Source organism: Condylura cristata, unplaced genomic scaffold, assembly GCF_000260355.1.
Source record: "Condylura cristata isolate star-nosed mole 26May11 unplaced genomic scaffold, ConCri1.0 scaffold00036, whole genome shotgun sequence".
Taxonomy (NCBI): Eukaryota; Metazoa; Chordata; class Mammalia; order Eulipotyphla; family Talpidae; genus Condylura; species Condylura cristata.
In genome coordinates, this window is record NW_004567137.1 from 9,496,577 (window position 1) to 9,514,844 (window position 18,268).

At 33.9% G+C, this 18,268-nt stretch overlaps 1 protein-coding gene across 1 annotated transcript; it reads left to right on the forward strand.

The window, feature by feature from the left end:
• Positions 1 to 673: 673 nt before the first annotated feature.
• On the forward strand, positions 674 to 9,101 carry RERGL (RERG/RAS-like). Its single transcript, XM_012732819.1, has 5 exons — positions 674 to 760; positions 1,793 to 1,849; positions 5,278 to 5,351; positions 6,214 to 6,362; positions 8,781 to 9,101. Exons 1-5 carry the CDS (start codon positions 709 to 711, stop codon positions 9,061 to 9,063), a joined length of 615 nt encoding a protein of 204 aa, XP_012588273.1. The 5' UTR covers positions 674 to 708; the 3' UTR covers positions 9,064 to 9,101.
• Positions 9,102 to 18,268: the final 9,167 nt, after the last annotated feature.

Sequence of the window (18,268 nt, forward strand, 5' to 3'; positions counted from 1 at the left end):
AGGGCCCTGTTTAGTACTTTTTAAACAACATTAACTTGGGTGCTTTACTTTTCCCGTAAGAAATCTATGGTCATCTTTTGACCTAGTTTTCTTAAGAGTGAGGTTGCTAATTAAAGAAGATATTGAAAAAGTGAGACTCTGTAGTGCTCATATTACTCATTGCAAACCTCAGGTGAGTCAAGACAAGAGCTGTATCCATGTACATTGCTGATAACCACAAATTAGCACATCTGGAGTATCTCATCTTTCTCCTTTGTCTTCATGACTGACTTAATGTGTACCCCTTTCTTTCATAGAAAGATTCTATGAAAATATAGATTCAAAGTGTTAACAGAAGTAAAATCAAAACTGATCCAATCAAAGTAATTTACAGGAAATGCTTACTTGACATCTCTTAATGAAAAGAGATTATTATTTTAGGGTAGGTGCATTTCAGGTGAACTGGAAATTAAACTTCTGTTACAAATTCATGACTGTTGGATTAATGAGCTTTAATATCTAAATATAACTCCATTTTTTAAACATGGAATGAGTTCAAAACTACTTTAGGAAATGTTTCTGAAGCTGTTATTGGATTCTGGGAATAGAGGGTGGAGTTGGCTTTAGAGAGATGAGAGTCATGTTATAAAAAGGACTTTTAAAAACAAATGTGTGACTTAAGCGTGTGTAACTTCAGAAGATAGAACTGCCAACGAGTAGAAAAGCAAGATGAATGATGTGAAGCTTGCTGTCTTGGGTGCTGAAGGGACAGGCAAATCTGGTGAGTGGTCAGTGATACTACCATGGTAAAAGTATAGACTGCAAAACCTGTGAGAAATATGTTAAATATATCTGTAAATATGTGTAGTAACATATGTTAGATCTATATTAACTCATGCTAATTTTCAGTAGGAGTTTTCATATTTATAAGTAATTAAAATACTTACAGACTGTATAGCAGGCATACCAAGACAAGTGTTAATTTTTTATCTTGTTCTATTGATACTTAAAATCTATAGGAATTCTACCTACTTCTCATGATAATACCTCTGCCCTCACACCTACCAGTTGCCTCATAATGACCATCAAAAGATTCTTCTGTCCTGAGATGAAGTTAAGACCTATGGGTTAGTTTTGTAAATGAAGCATTACTAACAAAGAACTTGGAGGAGCATTGCTTTGTAAGATGACTGGAAACTGAGTGGCAGATGCCGTGACTTTAACAGCAATATTTTAGTAGTTTTATTTAATTTTGGTTTGGGTCACATTACTCTAGTGATAAAGATGCCACAAGTAGCCACCTGAAACTGATGAACCAGAACCAGTCAGATCCAGGAACTGCAATAAGATAAACTGATACTAGAGGTCCATTTCCTTTTTCCTGGATTTTGAAGTCCTATATCCTTGAACAACTGCAAATGCTGATGTCTTTAACATAATTAGCATATAGTGCCTTGAAACCAGATTAGATTTGATAAAGAAAATAAGGAGATGTTACAGTTCTTGCATCTCAATGAGAAATCCCTTCCTACTACAAAAGGTAAGTTGCCTGATGTATTTGCATTCATGAATTAATTACATTATGATTTGACCAGGCAGCATGCCTAAGATCATTTTCTCTCTAGCCTCCTAATCTTTATGACTGCAGTGAAAATCTTGCTGACTCTTATTTAGAGCAGAATTGAGTAAAGTTTTAAAGTCCTCTTTAATGCTGGGTAATTTTTTGAGCTGTAGGATAAAACCTTGCCCGTGTCCTAACTAATTATCTGTATCCTAACAGAAAAGACCCTAAGTCCACTTCTTTACTTTGCAGCCCTTATAGTGAGGTTTTTTACCAAGCGATTCATTGGAGAATATGCTTCTAATTTTGGTAAGTCACTACTCTAGACTTTCTTCACCTTAAAACATCAGCAGCACAATTAAATAACAATTAAGATCAGTGAGGCAGCATTTTAATCAAATCTTTCCCTTTGTGTACTTGTTAGCAACTTTTTTTGTTCACAGATTCTGGTTAGAGATTCCAAAATAAATACTTGAATTGATTGCTTTTTATAAAATTCATCCAATTTTATTTTAATAAAAACAAATTAGAAAATCAGTTGTTTTCCCAGTTAGCAGAAAAACATTCAAACTGGGGTGTTCCCCCTCCTCAAATATTATAAAGTTGTGAGTACTATTATTGGAGACTAATAAGTTTGAAATTAAATCAACATCTGCTGAAAGGTAAGGACAAATTATAAAAGCACAATTTACTACAAAATAAAGCTTATTTTTTGTTACAAAACTTGTGAAAAGAACAGGAAAATTAGGCTTTGATCAAAGATCATTTCATAATTATCTCTAGATTGCTTATGTAAGTTTCAGAGAAATTGTAAAACAGATGCCAGGGCATGTTGATTAAATCTTCAAATCCTTTCCCTAACTCTACTATATGTTTCTGTTATTTTGATCAGTATTAACATGACATATGGCAAATACATGACATTAAAAAGTGGGTAATTTTGCCAGAGTTTTGAGTATATTTTTGGCTCAGCAATAAATAAATGTTTTGGGACTAATATCCTACCTGATTGGAGGCATGGAGAAGAAAAGTTTTCTTTTTTAATTAAAAACAACAGACTTATAGGAAATATATATAAGGTTTGGGAGGAAGGGAAATCATCTTTTTCTGTAATATTTATTCAGAATAAGCAGTAGTTACAATTATTATTACTATTACTATTATTATCATTATCATTATCATTATTTACCATGGGACATAAATAACAACAAAAATTTCTTGAGCACTCATGAGAGTATTTCAGAAAATATTGCTGAAACGTTGTCCAATACTGTGCCCTACATGTGCGTAACAACATTACAGCCCGTTTGGTATTGTGACTATTTTGGGAGTGCTGATTATATAAAAAGGAAAGACAGATTCCTATTGTTTCATTTCTAGGTCACTATAATCTTTGTCAAAAACCTTGAAATAACACACAAACTGAGTCAGTCATGGGAAGTTCCAAAACTAAAAAGCAAAATAAAGCAACTTGAAAAAATATTAATACCCACAACAAAATCACCTTAATTTTTTTTATAAAATTTCTTTTTAATAGAGATGTGAAAGGCAAAAATATGTAAACATTTCATTATCAGACTTGAGATATTTCAAAAAGATAAGCCAATGACAAGAAGTTTACCACTGTGTGAAGACAGTCTAGCAAAATAAATGACACCATGAATGATGGGGAAATGATTGAATTCTAAAATGTTAAGAGTTAGTGACCCCTGTTGGCAGTTTTTGAGATTTGCACATGGATGTTTCATGAATGTCTGATATATCCGCTATCATGAGGAATAGAGCATTTGTCAAAATAAGTAATGATATTATGTCTGATGTTATTTTGTATAGAATAAATTATTTTGTCTAAAGAATTGGATAATAATAACAGAACAATTAATTAGTTAATTCAGCAAATACTTACTGAGTACCTACTGTGTGTCAGGTAGAGAGGTAGACAGATAAAGCAGTAAATCAGGAAGATATAAATATATCCAATCCTCATACATTTTACAATCTAGAAGGAAGTCAATCATAAATACATTATGTTCTATAATGGCACATGTTATAAGGAAAAAAAAAACTACCATGGGATATTGGCACTATTAATATATATGGACATTTAAAATCAGGTAGGTAGACTGAGGAGGTGACATCTGGATGGAGATATGAGGTGGTGAAGACTAAATCAAAAGCTATCTGAGGGGTTTACATTCCAGGTAGAAGAAATAATTGCCCAAGTTTTGAGAGAGGAACTTTCTGAGAATTTTGAGAAATGTTATAGAAGACCGTGTAGTTTAAATGGATAGAATCTCAGAGGCCGTAGCTGGAAAAGGTTGCCTGTGGTCTTAGATACAGTGGTGGACTAGATGATGAAGGACATTCTCAGGCACTTCATAGACTTTGGATTATCCTGGTGAGAGGGGAAAGCCACTTTTGCTTTCATGTTGAGAAAATATAAGGGAAGTAGGGGTGAAATAATGTGGAGATGATTTAAAAGTCCTTTTAATAACCGAGGTGAAAAATAATGATGGCTTGGACCAGGATGTTAGCAGTGAAGGTAATGAGAATGAGACAAATTCAAAATACCCTTAAAGGTTGAGGAAGAAGAATTAAAAAAAAAATTAGTAGGGGATGTAAGAAAAAGAAAGATTTAGATGACCTATTAAGATTGCTAATCTGAAAAACTGGAGTTAACGGATTTGCCTCTCAATGGAATGGAAAACTGTGAAAGATGCAGTCTTTGCATTGGGGTTCACTTTTAATTACGTTAAGGTTGAAATGTCTGTCAGGTATCTAAATGAAGACATCTAATAGCAAGTTACTTGTGTCTAGAGTTCTGGGAAGAGGTCTGGAATACATATACAAATTGGTTCATCAGTATTAGTCAGGATAGTGAAGGCTTCTGGCAGGATAGTGATCAGCAAGGTAGTGAGTGCTGCTAGAGAAGAGTACTTGAACTTTATTATGTTGGGAGCATGGGAAGCTCTAGTGGGGCAAATAAAAATAAAGATTAATATGAAACAACAGGAGGATAAAGGGGAAAAAAATGAGCATGTGAACTTGAAAGCCATGTGAAGGAACCTTGTGCAGAGTCAGCGACTAATGACATTAATGCTGATAAGGCAGTTACCAAGACACAGAACAGATCCTTGAGTCTGAAAACACAATCTTAGTGAGACCAGTTTTAGTCAAGTTATTGTACTTAAAGCCTGATTGTTATAATCTAAAGTCCCGTGGGGTGAGAGAGTAAGGACACACAATGTATATAGTTCCCATAAGACTAACAGAAAAGTAGGGGAAATGTTGAGATGGTAGAATCCAAAAGATAATTAAATTGGAAGAAATTCAGCTGTTAGTAATTATATAATAAAGAAAGATTTATGGTTCAGAGGAGAGAAGTAGCATTGGTGGGAAAGGTGAGAATCATCATTTCAGTAAGTGAGAGAAAATGGTAATTAGTTGATAGTGAATAGGTTGGCCTTAAGAGAGAGAGGCTGCATTCATCCATAGTACTAGGCTGGAAGGCAGCTATGCAAATACGAAAAAGCTATACAAATACAAAAAGCATTTAGGTAAATTTTATGGTGAAGTTCATTTGTAAGAAATATATATGACTAGTGTAACAGTATATCGTGTATGTTTTTCAACCACTAGTGATAAAGGAAAACCATTGTACCATTCCATTAAAATACCAATTTGCCAGACAGTAATCTAAATTTGAGTCCTTTTTAAAAAATATGCATATTTTTCAGAATCAATCTATAATAAGCATTTGTATCTGGAAGGAAAGCAGCTGAATCTGGAAATATATGACTCTTGCTCTCAAGTAAGTAAAGCAAAATACTATCTTATTTTTTTCACTCGTGATTTGAAGAAAATTTGTTAGGTGTTAAAAATGAAGTTTCTCCTAAATTTTAATTATATAAATTTTAAGAGCTTATTTTTAAGTGTTGTAAAATGAAGTTTCATAATTTTTTAAAATATCAACAATAAGCTATAATCATTATATGGTTCTGTTAGATTACAGTATAACTGTCATAAGTTAGTAGTTGAATGGCTTATCAGTTCAGTTTATATTTTATTTTTACAAGTTGTATTTGTGACTAACCACTGTCGACAAAGGGTAGAGTACATTTTAAGTACAGATTCCTTTTTTTTTACTCAATTACAGGAACTAAAATAGGATGATAAAAATAAGGAATTACCAATTGTTTAAAAGAACTCGATGTGACAGATTCTTTTAAAAAATTAAAATATCCCTTAAATCTTTTAAGCTAAACCATGTTTTTTTTTTTTTTAAACTGGCCTAAATTTAATACCAGAACCAATAGACATTCCATTACTAATATAGACAGATAATATTGTAACTTTCAAAGGAAATGTGTGTATATTAATTCAAAAGGAAATTATCATAAATCTACTAATGTTTAAAAAGGATAGCATTTCTTTAGAGAGAAGTTATAAAATGCAATATATGTAAGTTTACTATAGTTCCTGTTTATTCTAAAAATGTAATCACTTAACAAAGAGGGTAAGAAGGAAGAGAGACAAATAAATACATTTTTGTCAACATCAGTATTTGGCTTATTGAAATCTCTTCCATGTGATATTGGTTTCCATTATTTGTCTAAAGTGTAAAATACAGGAGTCAGATCCTACTATTTTCAATGTGCTTGCTTTATTTTCAGCCACAGAAAGCAAAATTTTCCCTCACAAGTGAACTGCACTGGGCGGATGGGTTTATTATTGTGTATGACATCAGTGACAGGTCTTCATTTGCTTTTGCAAAAGCACTGATCTACAGAATCAGAGAGCCACAAAGTAGTCATTGTAAAAGGTGAGATGCTTACCATTCTTCTCCTCTTTGTCTTTAGTAAATCATCATGTAGCTGTAAGCATCATTAGGAAGAGTTTAATACAGACTTCCAATTACAAAATTTAACAGCCCTGAACAATTCACCTTCCATTCCACAGGAGTTACACATGTAGTAAAAGGAGTAAGATGAGAATACTTTATATCCTGAGTGACATAAACAGTCACTTGCCCTGCGTAAATGGCTATTTTATAAGACAGCTTCTATTGTTAACATGACACTCACTAGCAAAATAATGGTCCTCTGTACATAAGATAGTTGACTTTCTGACCTTTCCTTTTCATTCCCTCAAAAATGTTAAGATTTATGACATTTGGCATCCAGTTCCTAGCTGAGTTATTCAGTCTATCAAAGGAAAATAGACTTAATTCTAAATGTGAAAATACAGTTTTCTCCATTTCATTTCCTTAAATAGCAGATCCACAATTTCTTATTGTTAATTACCTTCAGACCAGTAAATATAAAGGAAGACATATCTGTGCCTTAAACCATTCTGGCACTCAGATATGTTTAAACATAGGAATTTCCCATTTTAGGTTTGTTTATTGTTTTAGTTTTTTCCATTTGAATATTTAATTTTCTTCAACAGGCTGATGGAAAGGCTTCTTTTTTCTCTTCAGCAGTTTTGCTGTTACAGTCTAAAATACATTCTACTTTAGAAAGCAAAAAGCACATTGTTATTACTGAAAATTGGCATGTGTGCTTTTTATATTGATTTTAAATGTCTACTATCGGAAACCATCAGATAATAATTATTTCCCTAGAGACAGTTGATGTAATTTCCTGTTTATATCTGATTGACCTTAGGTAAACTTCTTTAATCTTCAGACCTCATTTTCTAATTATATATTGATGGAACCATGGAATCAGGAGAAAAGAATGTATATCTAATAAAGTACTATATAGTTATTGATTTTTTTAAAGAATAACAACCTTTCAATCATTAAATGCCTTGTAGTTAAATACTATGACCTAGGTAAGATACGTTATTAAAATTCCTTTGAAATTCTACCAAATTGAAAGAAGCACTTGAGAATACTTAAAAATTGAAAACAGTGGCCCTCCCTGGTAGTGCAACAGGTTAAAGTGCAGCACTATAAGCCAGTCACAGCCACCTAAGTGTGAGTTTGATTCTGGGCCCTGGAGGTGATCCACATGGTGTAGCAGACCTCTCCTGTCTCAACAGCTGCTCCCCTTAACAGTCTGCCTGTTCTGCTCCCCACTCTATCTCTAGTGAATCCTCTCACTGCCCCTGCACCTCTGGCCTGTACCCCAGTTCTGTATGCATGCATACATAATTTTTTTAAATTGATAAATTTTGGAATATTTCAGTTCGTAGTCTGTAGATAAACTAGGAAAGCAAAATACTGTTTAATAAAATCAAGTATTTGTGACTCAACCTTCAAATTATTTCACTTACCATTTCCAATTACCTTTTTCCAGCAATTTGGATGCTGTATAGAAAAAAAAAATTATTAGTGATATCATCAAAAGTGCAAAACATACAATGCTTTTCCCCCCTCCTGGTTCATGCTGCCATGTAGGTGAAACCACCTCTTACTGGAATTTGGGGACAGGATCCCTTTAGATGGAGTCTCAGACTGTGTTTCTACAACTATTTTTTTTTTTTCCCTCCAGTAGATATCCTGGCAGAATTCCATGCCATTTAAGAGATAGAGGTCTTACTATATTCTTCAAATGAAAGTTAGCTTTAAGGTGTTCACTATCACCAATATTTGGTATTTGCTGGAGATAGTACTAAATGTATTTTCTAAATAAGCAGAAAGATTGTACAAGGTCATGAGATTGTGATTTTTCTCCAGAACATATTTTAATGGATATTAACAAAGTATAGCAATGAGTATTGAGGAAAATTATATCTGTTTTACCGTTCATTTGCAGTAACTGTTGAGTAAAGAGACATTCATTATTTGTTGTCTTTCAAGCGCTAAAGAAGTGAAACATCATACTTAGTAAACATTCTTCATTACCAAGAATTAGGCTTGGTACTTTTATCTACATCATTTCATTTAATCTCTACGAGAATTCTGTGTGAGAAAATCTATTTTACCTTTTTTTCTCCCATATGTAAGTGGGAAAAATTATAATTATGCATTGCTAATAAAAGGAACTAGAATTCAAGGGTTGTGTCACTTCATATGCTATCCTTTAAGAACCTGGTTGCCTCTGTGTCATGCCATCAAAACTAAGTTTTCTAAGTAATGGGGTCATCTGCCATTGCATCCATAGGTGAACAAAATAACACACACTCAATATTTTTATTTCTCTTTTGCTTTATAGTTGTGGTCATATAAGCTTTATAATTTTAAAACAAATGTGTTAAAAAAATCTTTCCAAATAATTGTGAATCTGTATTTCAGAACTGTGGAATCAGCAGTGCTTTTGGTTGGCAATAAGCAAGATCTCTGTCACGTGAGAGAAGTTGGCTGGGAAGAAGGGCAGAAATTGGCCTGTGATTACCGATGCCAGTTCTCTGAACTGTCTGCAGCAGAACAGTCTCTAGAGGTAGAAATGATGTTTATCAGAGTTATCAAGGATATCCTGACAAACTTCAAACTCAAAGAGAAGAGAAGACCCAGTGGATCTAAATCAATGGCCAAATTGATCAATAATGTATTTGGAAAGCGAAGAAAATCTGTTTAGTAGACATATAATCCTAGGGGATTTATTATATCAGAGTTTCAAACATGCACATGATAATTACATTTACTCTTTGTATGAAATTTTATTTTTTTTTAAAAATCCTAATAGTGATATGAAGTGATTCATTCTGAACCACAGCTGTTTTTTCAAATACATAGTTTACCTTCTTGGTTGTTTATTTATTTTTTTTTTGTCTGTACACTCTACTACACACTTAGCCTATTCTTTATCACAAAAAGTGGCATTTGGTATAGCATATTGTTGGGTTGCTGCCCAGACTGACCTTGCCAAATAAATTCTGTTTATATAATTTAACTATTACTCCCTGGGCATCCATTTATTTTTAGTTTATATATTTCTTTTGGATGAAATATGTAATAGTAGCCATATAGAAAGTATATTGTTGCATTTATCAGTTTGTGAACATTCATGAGCTATGTAGTAGACATGCTTGGACTTAATGTTAAGCCTTTGCAATAATCCAGTAGGTTATTTGATATTACACAAATTTTACATATAGTAGTACAATAAATAGTTGGTGAATGATGAAAAAAGGTCTGCTTTTCCTTTTCTAGTAGGCTAAGAAGGATAATTAATATTAAGAAAGTAGTTTATATAGATTTATTGTTTAATATCAAGCTAAGTCTTTTTTAGTTCATAGAGAACTTATCTATTTCAGTAAAAAAACAAAAAACAAAAACAACAAAAAAACTGGTGGCAAATGTATAACCTGGACGGCATTATTGCCCTGAGAAAAATGCTATATTAAATAAAAAGTTTGGGCCTTCTCAGATTATTTTGAATACAGTTTCCATGAGGAGACTGCTGTGCACCTCCTAGATTTCAGCACCGCTGTGGCTGGCTTGCCTGAGCCTATTTCCTGCTATATTTCATGTTGCAGCCCTAGGCCAGACTTAGCCACATTATTGATCTCATTAGAGATCAGAGTAAACCTAGGAAAACAAGCATCATCGCACACTCATGCTTAACATGTATGGGCAAGAACCTACAAACCAAGGTGAAGGTGATCTTGGGTGGCAAATTAGAGTAGGGAGGGATGGCACGGGGCATTAGGCTGAATCGGAGAGAATTCTTTGACATGTGTTCCCAGAGTTGAGATTCAGCATCTTAGGAGCACAGTTGAGGGCTTGTCTATGTAGTCTTGCTATTCCTTAGAACTCTGACCTTGATGATGCCTTAGAGCAAGACTATTAATTGCAACATAATTTGTGTGGCACTATACAAAATATATGGATCATGACATTGAAAACAATGAGGAAGTTAGAATTGATATGTTATTTTGGACCCAAGAATCCTCATCGATTATGTTCTCTGTAAGGAATGTGGTTTGCTAAAGAAGTGAGGGGTGCCCTGGTGAGTAGGTACAGACAACTTTGAGGAAATAGTTGACTTTGTTTTATAGGTCACAATTAACAGTGGGGATGTTGCCATCAAATTAGCTCTTCAAAAGCACCGACTCAGGCAACTCCTCCCCACAAAAAAATGGTGCTATTTCCAGGGTAGAGGTTCTATGTCTGATTCTGACTATTCCAGACTTAGAAGTAACAAGCTTAATTGAAGCAAAATCCAAATTGCAGGCCCTTGCATTGTTTCTATCACTACCACTGTAGTCGCTGTTATCATAGTTCCATTCAAAAGCACAAAGGTAAACCAGAAAAGAGGTAAGGTGTTTCCTATAGGACAGGTCTAGATGATTATGAAATGACTATTTAATAGGTGCTCTGTGACGGGAATTACATAACACTCAAAGAACTGGGTGTTTTATGTTCTCCATTCTTCCCAGGTTTTACTCAGGTCCTTCTTTGACATTCATTTTCTGCTCTTAACTCTTATAGATCTCTGACCTATAGGAAAAAGCACTGCTTACTGTCCAGAAATTTGTGCATGCCGCTTTTCCTACTGTATCAGGTAGAAAGCAAAATGTATTTCTTGAAGTTCTAGCAAGTGGGATACTTTCTTCCTATTAATGAACTTTATGGTTATTCTGTGTAGAAACATAGTGGGCTACACTCTTGTCTCCTTTTGAGCAGTACTAGTCCATCATGCTTCAGTAAAAAAGTTTCCTGTTGACTAAGAACCCACAACTAATTTGAAGGTTAAATGGGAAAACTTTATTGCTTATTGCCATTCTAACAAATTTAGTGATAACACTTTTTTAGTCAATTACTTGTAGAGACTGTTCATCTATTGTTTCAATACTGATTTTAGTTGGTTTAAGTACTTGTAATTTAATTTTTTTTTAAATATTTTTCTGGATGATCATGCTTTCAGAGATTTTATCTTCAATCTTTGAAACTTTTTCCAACTGAAGATCTTTCAGAGGCTGTTTTGCATTAAAAGCAATGTATTTATCTATGTTATAATGATGAATCCTGCTGTCAAAATGGTGTAGAAATTCTGTTATAACTTAATCATGTGTATGTATCTGTGATAAGTCAGAGCTCAAAATTTCCCTGTTGAGGATACTACTTATGTTTGTGTATATTTAAAATTCGATTTGTGATGGTGATTTTTTCTCTTAGCAAGATGACTTGGGTGACATGGTTATATAAAGTCTGTGGACCATAATAAAAGGAGCAAGCATCCTCTCACAGAGATGTCTAGAAGAGGTGATAGGTATGTGAGTTAACGATTTTAGTAATTATTTCCCAAAATATATTCTTCTTTTACACATTATTTATATTGCGCTTTTGTCAATTATCCCTCAATAAAGCTGAGGTAAAGCCATTTTCACTTTAAAAAATATTTTTAAAGTTTCTGTGAGACTTGTTTTCCAGAGTGTCATTTTAAACAATCTGGGATTATTTTTCCCTTTTATCATGTGACAATTTAAAAACATGTTCATATATTTTTGACAAAAAATGTTGAGTCTGATTGTTCCTTCATTGTACTTGTTGATTCTCTTTTAATAAATGGAACGAAGTGGAAGAATGGGTAAGGACTTCTGAGGCCAGGTTACAAAACATGACTGGCGACAGCAGTGGGAGCCATGGGTCAGTGTTCCCGAGTCTGGCTGTCCTAGGCCCCAGGTTGGAGAGCCACATGGTATTTGGGATCACGCAGCCAACAGACAGATGTCTCAAGCTCCCAGCCTCTAACTTTTGGACTACTGAGTTCCTCTGGTAAGCTTGCCTCAGTTGCAGATTTGTAAGCATAAGTGTTGCTGTTGTTTTGAAGTTTGCCTACCATTATGTTTCAGCTTGTTACATGGCAGTAGATCACCAGAGCATTGAATTCACGAAAGCTTTCAGTATGTCAGTCAATGTGAAATATTTGGCTTTTTTAATTGGAGAAAAACAGGATAAAATAGGATTTTTTTTTCTGAACAAATTCAAAATTGTTAGAACAAGTTGTTGGTGTCAGTTTTCTTGTGAATATAATTCATAGGTGAAGCAACTTGCACTAACCCAAAAAGTAATAAATCGTCATTTTCCAAAGTAAGAAAAAAATACATCTGTTTATAGAGAAACAAATATATCAATATTAGACCAGAGAATGTTGCAGGTTGAAGATAGCAAGTGTGTCTATAAATCTCAGAGATACTTCAGCTATATCACCAGGCTAGAATTGCCTATCTGCTTCTGGTGAAAGCATGCTGTCATTCACCGTGGATGAGCTTCATTGAGATAACACGTAACAAGGGGCAATAGCTGAGAAAGGATGCCAATGGGGAGGGGCCTTTAAAGTCGTTTTGATTTAATACAAGGCATGCACTATTAATAAAGAGGGTGAATGATACCTGTATGTTTTATAGGTTTATAAATTGGCTGTAGTAAAATATTTTACATCTTAGATCACTAGGTATTGTTTCAGCTTATTATGGGAGATATCTATCTAGAGTTGACTGAATTGTATTAATCTGAACCTAGTTTAATGATGCCTTAACATTTTTATGGGAGAATTTAATGTTTGCAATATCCATGTTCCTTATTTGAAAGCGTGACTTATAGGTTTCTCATCTTCCTTAAATTATGAAATCCTTCAGCTAATAAAGGAAAATGATTTTAGTTTGCAAAAAAGGCAAAGTCATTTAACAATCCATATAACTGTCTATTGTAGGACTTTGCATAATAATTGTAATTTAGCTATTAGAGATTCTAAAGGCAGTTATCAGTCATATCCCACAATTCGGGGGGAATCAGGCAAAGTCCAGATTATTTAAAGTATTTTAAATTCCTAAAGAAAAAAAGAGACACACTGTAAATTGGAAATGTACTGTACAGTGACAAGATACTATTTCAAAGCAAAAAAAGAATGCTCTCATAATTTTCAAATATATAAACCACCAAACAGATTATTTTACTTCCTTTTGGATATAGATATAATGTACACTTATTTTCAATAATGAAAATATAAATTATTCTAAAAATGGAAATTAGCAGACTGTAAAATGCCCTTTGCAATATGGAATTTGACAGCAACATTTTAGTAATCCTGGAACAAAGAAGACAAAAAGAATTAAGAAAAAAAAAGAATGAAAATTGCAGAAAAATAATGATGGACTTAGTTTTCATTATCTGAAAAGATGACCATGGTTACCTCTCTCATTTTCAAATGATTTTATAGAACTCAAGATGAGTACTTAACAACTAGATACATGGAATACTCAAAACACAAATGAAACTGGCATTTTCTCAAGTTATAGATTTGCTTTCAGCTAATAGTTGGAATTGCAAATTTTGAGGGTAATTTTATTGCAAGCACATCTGGCTGTTAAAATTCTTGGATTGAGCTGGAGGTAAAATGTATAATTTACAATAACAACATTTTTTTTTCATTTTATTTATATTTTACATCATTCTTCCTTTCTGTACGATGTATGCTTTCTCCCCTTGGGTATAGTTCCTGTAAAATTCCCACCGCCAGCTCACCAGTGCACCATCACTGTAGTCCCATTTGCTCATTCCTTTATTTTGACCCCTCCCCAACCCCTCCCCTACATTTAAAAAAATAATTCCTTGACTTAGATCAGAAGATTTTGGGACCTTAAGTAAGTGAAGACTGCATTCTACTTAGATTTTCTACAACAGGAGAGGTTTTGAGCAAAATTTGCCCAAAATGCAGTTTTAAAGTTATGGACCTTGACCATTCTAAATAACTTGTTTTTCCTGTTAGCATTGTTTGAAGCAAAACTATTAGCCTAAGGCTGATAGTCACATGTATGTTTGCATGTATATGAATGTGAGATACTGCAGTGTGTTGCTATTCCCAGAAACTATTAGAATTTGAAGAATTAAATAATGATTTAATAATAAAATTATTCATTTTATTAATTAAATAATAAAATTTTAGAAGTTAAAAAATTAGAAGTTAAACCTCAACAGTATTGAAATGGATATATTAAAAAATATATCTATTTCAAAAGTAGAAATTACATCCACCATAGAATAGGTAAAACTAGATTAAATTATGACTTATGAAATTCAAATTAGTGAAGAACAACATCCCCAAAAGTGAAGACAATTGGGTAGAGAAAAGTACTAGATGGCTATTTTTGTAGCAATTATATTGAGGGTACATGGAGATAAGGTCCCGTGTTCGGGATGGTACTTCTTGTCCCTTTCTCTTACTACTGTTATTCTGTAACAGTAAATAAAATGTAACTATTATAAAAAATTATCAAAAAGGATGGTTAATTTTAGAAATCATTTTTCTCTTCAACTGTTCATGTTTAACATAATTAGAAGTGAGCTGTCACAAACTATATTTCAAAATAATCAGTATTAGAGCTACACATGCTGATATTTATTTTCTGTGAGTAACATTTACTGCTATGTCAATCATCTAGAAGTGGACACTCACAACATACTGTTGGTAAAGAGATGGTGAAAATTCAGCAGAGAACTTCTTTTATTAACTATCATCCAACAAATGGAATCCCTTCTATGAGGAGCATATAAAGCAACATGGCTTTGACTGTTTTATTTCACCTTCATAGAACTTCCTGTGAATATACCGTCTCAGGATTGTGCATTGGACATGTATTGCTATAATGTTTAAAATCATGTCTTAGTTGATGCATTGACTACTGAAAGGGTTTGAATATACTGTTTCACATATTTCATTAAGATGGTATTTTTAATTTGAAAAATTACATAATATCACTGAAATTTCATGTGCTCGCTAACTGAGTTGAGAATTAAAATAATGTAAAATAATAATTTAGGTTGTGCTATCTTATAGACTGAAAATGCTTATTACTTTTCTTGGTGACAGGTAGCTATCACACAGACCCTTTCTTAAGTCCTAGCCTGCACACAAGGTTTGCACAATGAGAAAACTGGCTTTTGTCCCTCCCTTCCTTGGAAATACCTTTCTAAAATATCCACATCAGAATGCACTACCAACATTTCCCATCTTTCCTTTCCTTAAACATGCACAAATAGGAAAACTCAGAGAGTGCTTATTACTGCATTTTAACCTGAATACACTTCGGCAGAGGCAACCAGATGAAGTAGATTAATTGTTGGAATGTTGGGGAAGGGGTCCAAGGGGCAGTGGTTTGGACGTTTTTGTACAGGTATCTCCTGCCTTTTGAGAGTTGGAGTTCTGCCACTTTGTGTTTATGACAGTCCTGCATTAGAACCCTCTTGCTGACTGCTATTAGAAGACTTTGCTTCTGTGCAACGGGCAGCAGCTGAACAACATCCAGGGTGGGTTGTAGCAGCTCTTCTCTGGGCAGCAGTTCCCTAAGAAGTAGGGCCTCCGCGAAGCTCCTTCCAAGAACTGCTTTATGCAGGTGTGTACTTATGTCATTGCAATTTTAGTATAAGAAGCCAATGAAGAGAAGTCAAAAAGTCCAGAAATGTTTTCAGGGGAAGTTTTGTAAGAGTAATTATAAAGCCATAAAATATGTTGAAATAAGATGAAAAATATATTCACATTTGCAAGTGCTCAGCAAAATTTACTTGAATTTTACTATAAGATAATTAAAGTTTCAATATCAATAGAGATGTTAATAGTTGTTGATTAAGAATAATCAAGTTAACCGTTTAGGAACTGCAAGACTATTATGAAAGAAATTGTGATGTCTGATGTTTCACATAGAATGGTAAGTTATGTATTTATCATTAGTCACCCTAAACTGATACTTTTAGAAATCTAGACTGTAGCTTACTTTAGTACAGACTATTTTAAATAGACTTTGTTACTGCAACAAAAAAAATAATGATGTTGTCTAACAGCTAAAATCATGATGGTATTGAGACTATAAATTGATTACATTTATTGAGTAACATGCTAAGAAACCAGTGTGCTGTATGGGGTAAGTACATTTTATTAAATATAAGAGGCACCGCAAAGAATATATTCTGATCTCATCTTTAACTTAATTTTATTATTCACACACAGATACATATTTAAAATAATTTCTACATTCAAAAATATTATTGGGAATGACCTATGTTTAAATGGTGAGTATAAAAGCAAAACACAAGTGTGCAGCAAGTGTGATTTTATTTATGTACATGTATGTCTAGAATATGCAAAGTAATATGCCTACTGATTATTAGTGCATGGATAATTTTCTCTCTGTACTGTCCAAGCATTTTGTACATGATCATTAGTTACTTTTGTTAGAGAGTATTTCTTACTGAGAAGTATTGAAAGTTTGTTGGACTAATTTACATAGTCACCATTTTTATATGGTTATAAAAGTCTCTGCATAACTCATTATTAAAATTTCATATCTGTTTTCAATATAAATAAGTATGAAATATCATAACCATATTTATTAATTTCTATTGAAAGGTGAATTTCCCTTCTCCAGTATTCTGCAAGAGCATGTGTTATATTTAAAATAGAATGTGTATTGGAAAAATAGGACGTGTATTTTTTTTTTTTTTAAGATTTATTCATATAGAACTGGGGTACAGGCCAGAGATGCGGAGGGTGAGAGGATTCACCAGAGACAGAGTGGGGAGCAGAACAGGCAGATCGACGAAGTACGCTGCTGAGGGGAGCAGCGGGCGGGTCAGGAGAGGTCTGCCGCGCCATGTGGTCACCTCCAGGGCAGGCGGAGATTGAACTCATGCGGAAGTGGCTTAAGCTTCTTCGTGTTGTGCTTTAACTCGCTGCGCCACCAGGGAGGGCCAGGACGTGTATTTTTGATAAAGATTTTACACACAGTAAGTTGTACATATTGCAAGTGCACAGCTCAGTGAGTTTTAACAAGTGTATTCACCTATGTAACTGCCATCAAGCAGTTTTATCATAAAAATAGTTTTATCATTCTGTAAACCTTCCTTGTGTTCCTTTCCAAGTAGCTGGAAATCAATTTGCTATTTTTTCATAAACATAAATGTAAATTTATAAAAACAGAAATACTAAACAATTTTTATGCAATAAATACACTATTTTATATTACCTCAGGCTTCAGCAACTAGGAGTACTTGTAGTCCTTGCTTACTACCACCTCTGAGGACTGACTGTTGTGACTGGCACATCGTGGGAGCCCGTAATATCCTTAAAAAAAAAAAATGTACAAGAACTGGCAAGAGATGAGAGGTGAGAGGATTCACCAGGGACAAAGTGGGAAGACTAGTAAACAGAAAGATCCACTGAAATACACTGCTGAGGGGAGGGGAGCAGGTGGTTTAGGAGAGGTCTCCATTCCATGTCCCTGGCTGGGGATTGAACTCATGCAGCAGTAGCTGCAGATTGCTTCATATGCTGTGCTTTTAACCCATTGTGTCACCAGGGATGGTACAGGTGACTTGAGTAAAAAGGCCAAAGTAGTGTATTTTGGGGTGACTCTGGTTTCCTTCAAATGGCTATCGCTCTTTTCTAGGATCATATTTTTGTGGGTCACAGTTCTTAGGGAATAACAAGGAAGGAGTATACATGAGAACAGGCCTGGAAGTCAGGCCAGGGCAGCAGGTAAAGGAAAGATAGTGACTTGAGGTATAGAATGCATGGTCTTGGCAACTGTAAAAAATGTGAAGAAACTCATAAAGTATACAGGGGACCTGGTTAGAATTGCCAAAGGCATTTGTTTAATATTTTACTCCAAGCCAGAATTTTGTACATTTTAGTCACTTGATAAATAGCTCACTATGCATATTTCTAATCTCTTGCTTAATTTCAGGATAAAAGATGTTCATGCATGCATCTGGGATTATGAAGATTGATAGAATAAATGCACTTACAAAGGCAGGTTCAGTCTAACTCACATGGATGAGAGACC

Excerpts from the sequence above, each read along its gene's own strand:
- RERGL (XM_012732819.1), top strand. The coding sequence starts at position 709 with ATGAATGATGTGAAGCTTGCTGTCTTGGGTGCTGAAGGGACAGGCAAA. Across the intron at positions 761-1,792 it reads TGAAGGGACAGGCAAATCTG|CCCTTATAGTGAGGTTTTTT; the intron begins GTGAGTGGTCAG and ends TTTACTTTGCAG. Across the intron at positions 5,352-6,213 it reads TATATGACTCTTGCTCTCAA|CCACAGAAAGCAAAATTTTC; the intron begins GTAAGTAAAGCA and ends CTTTATTTTCAG.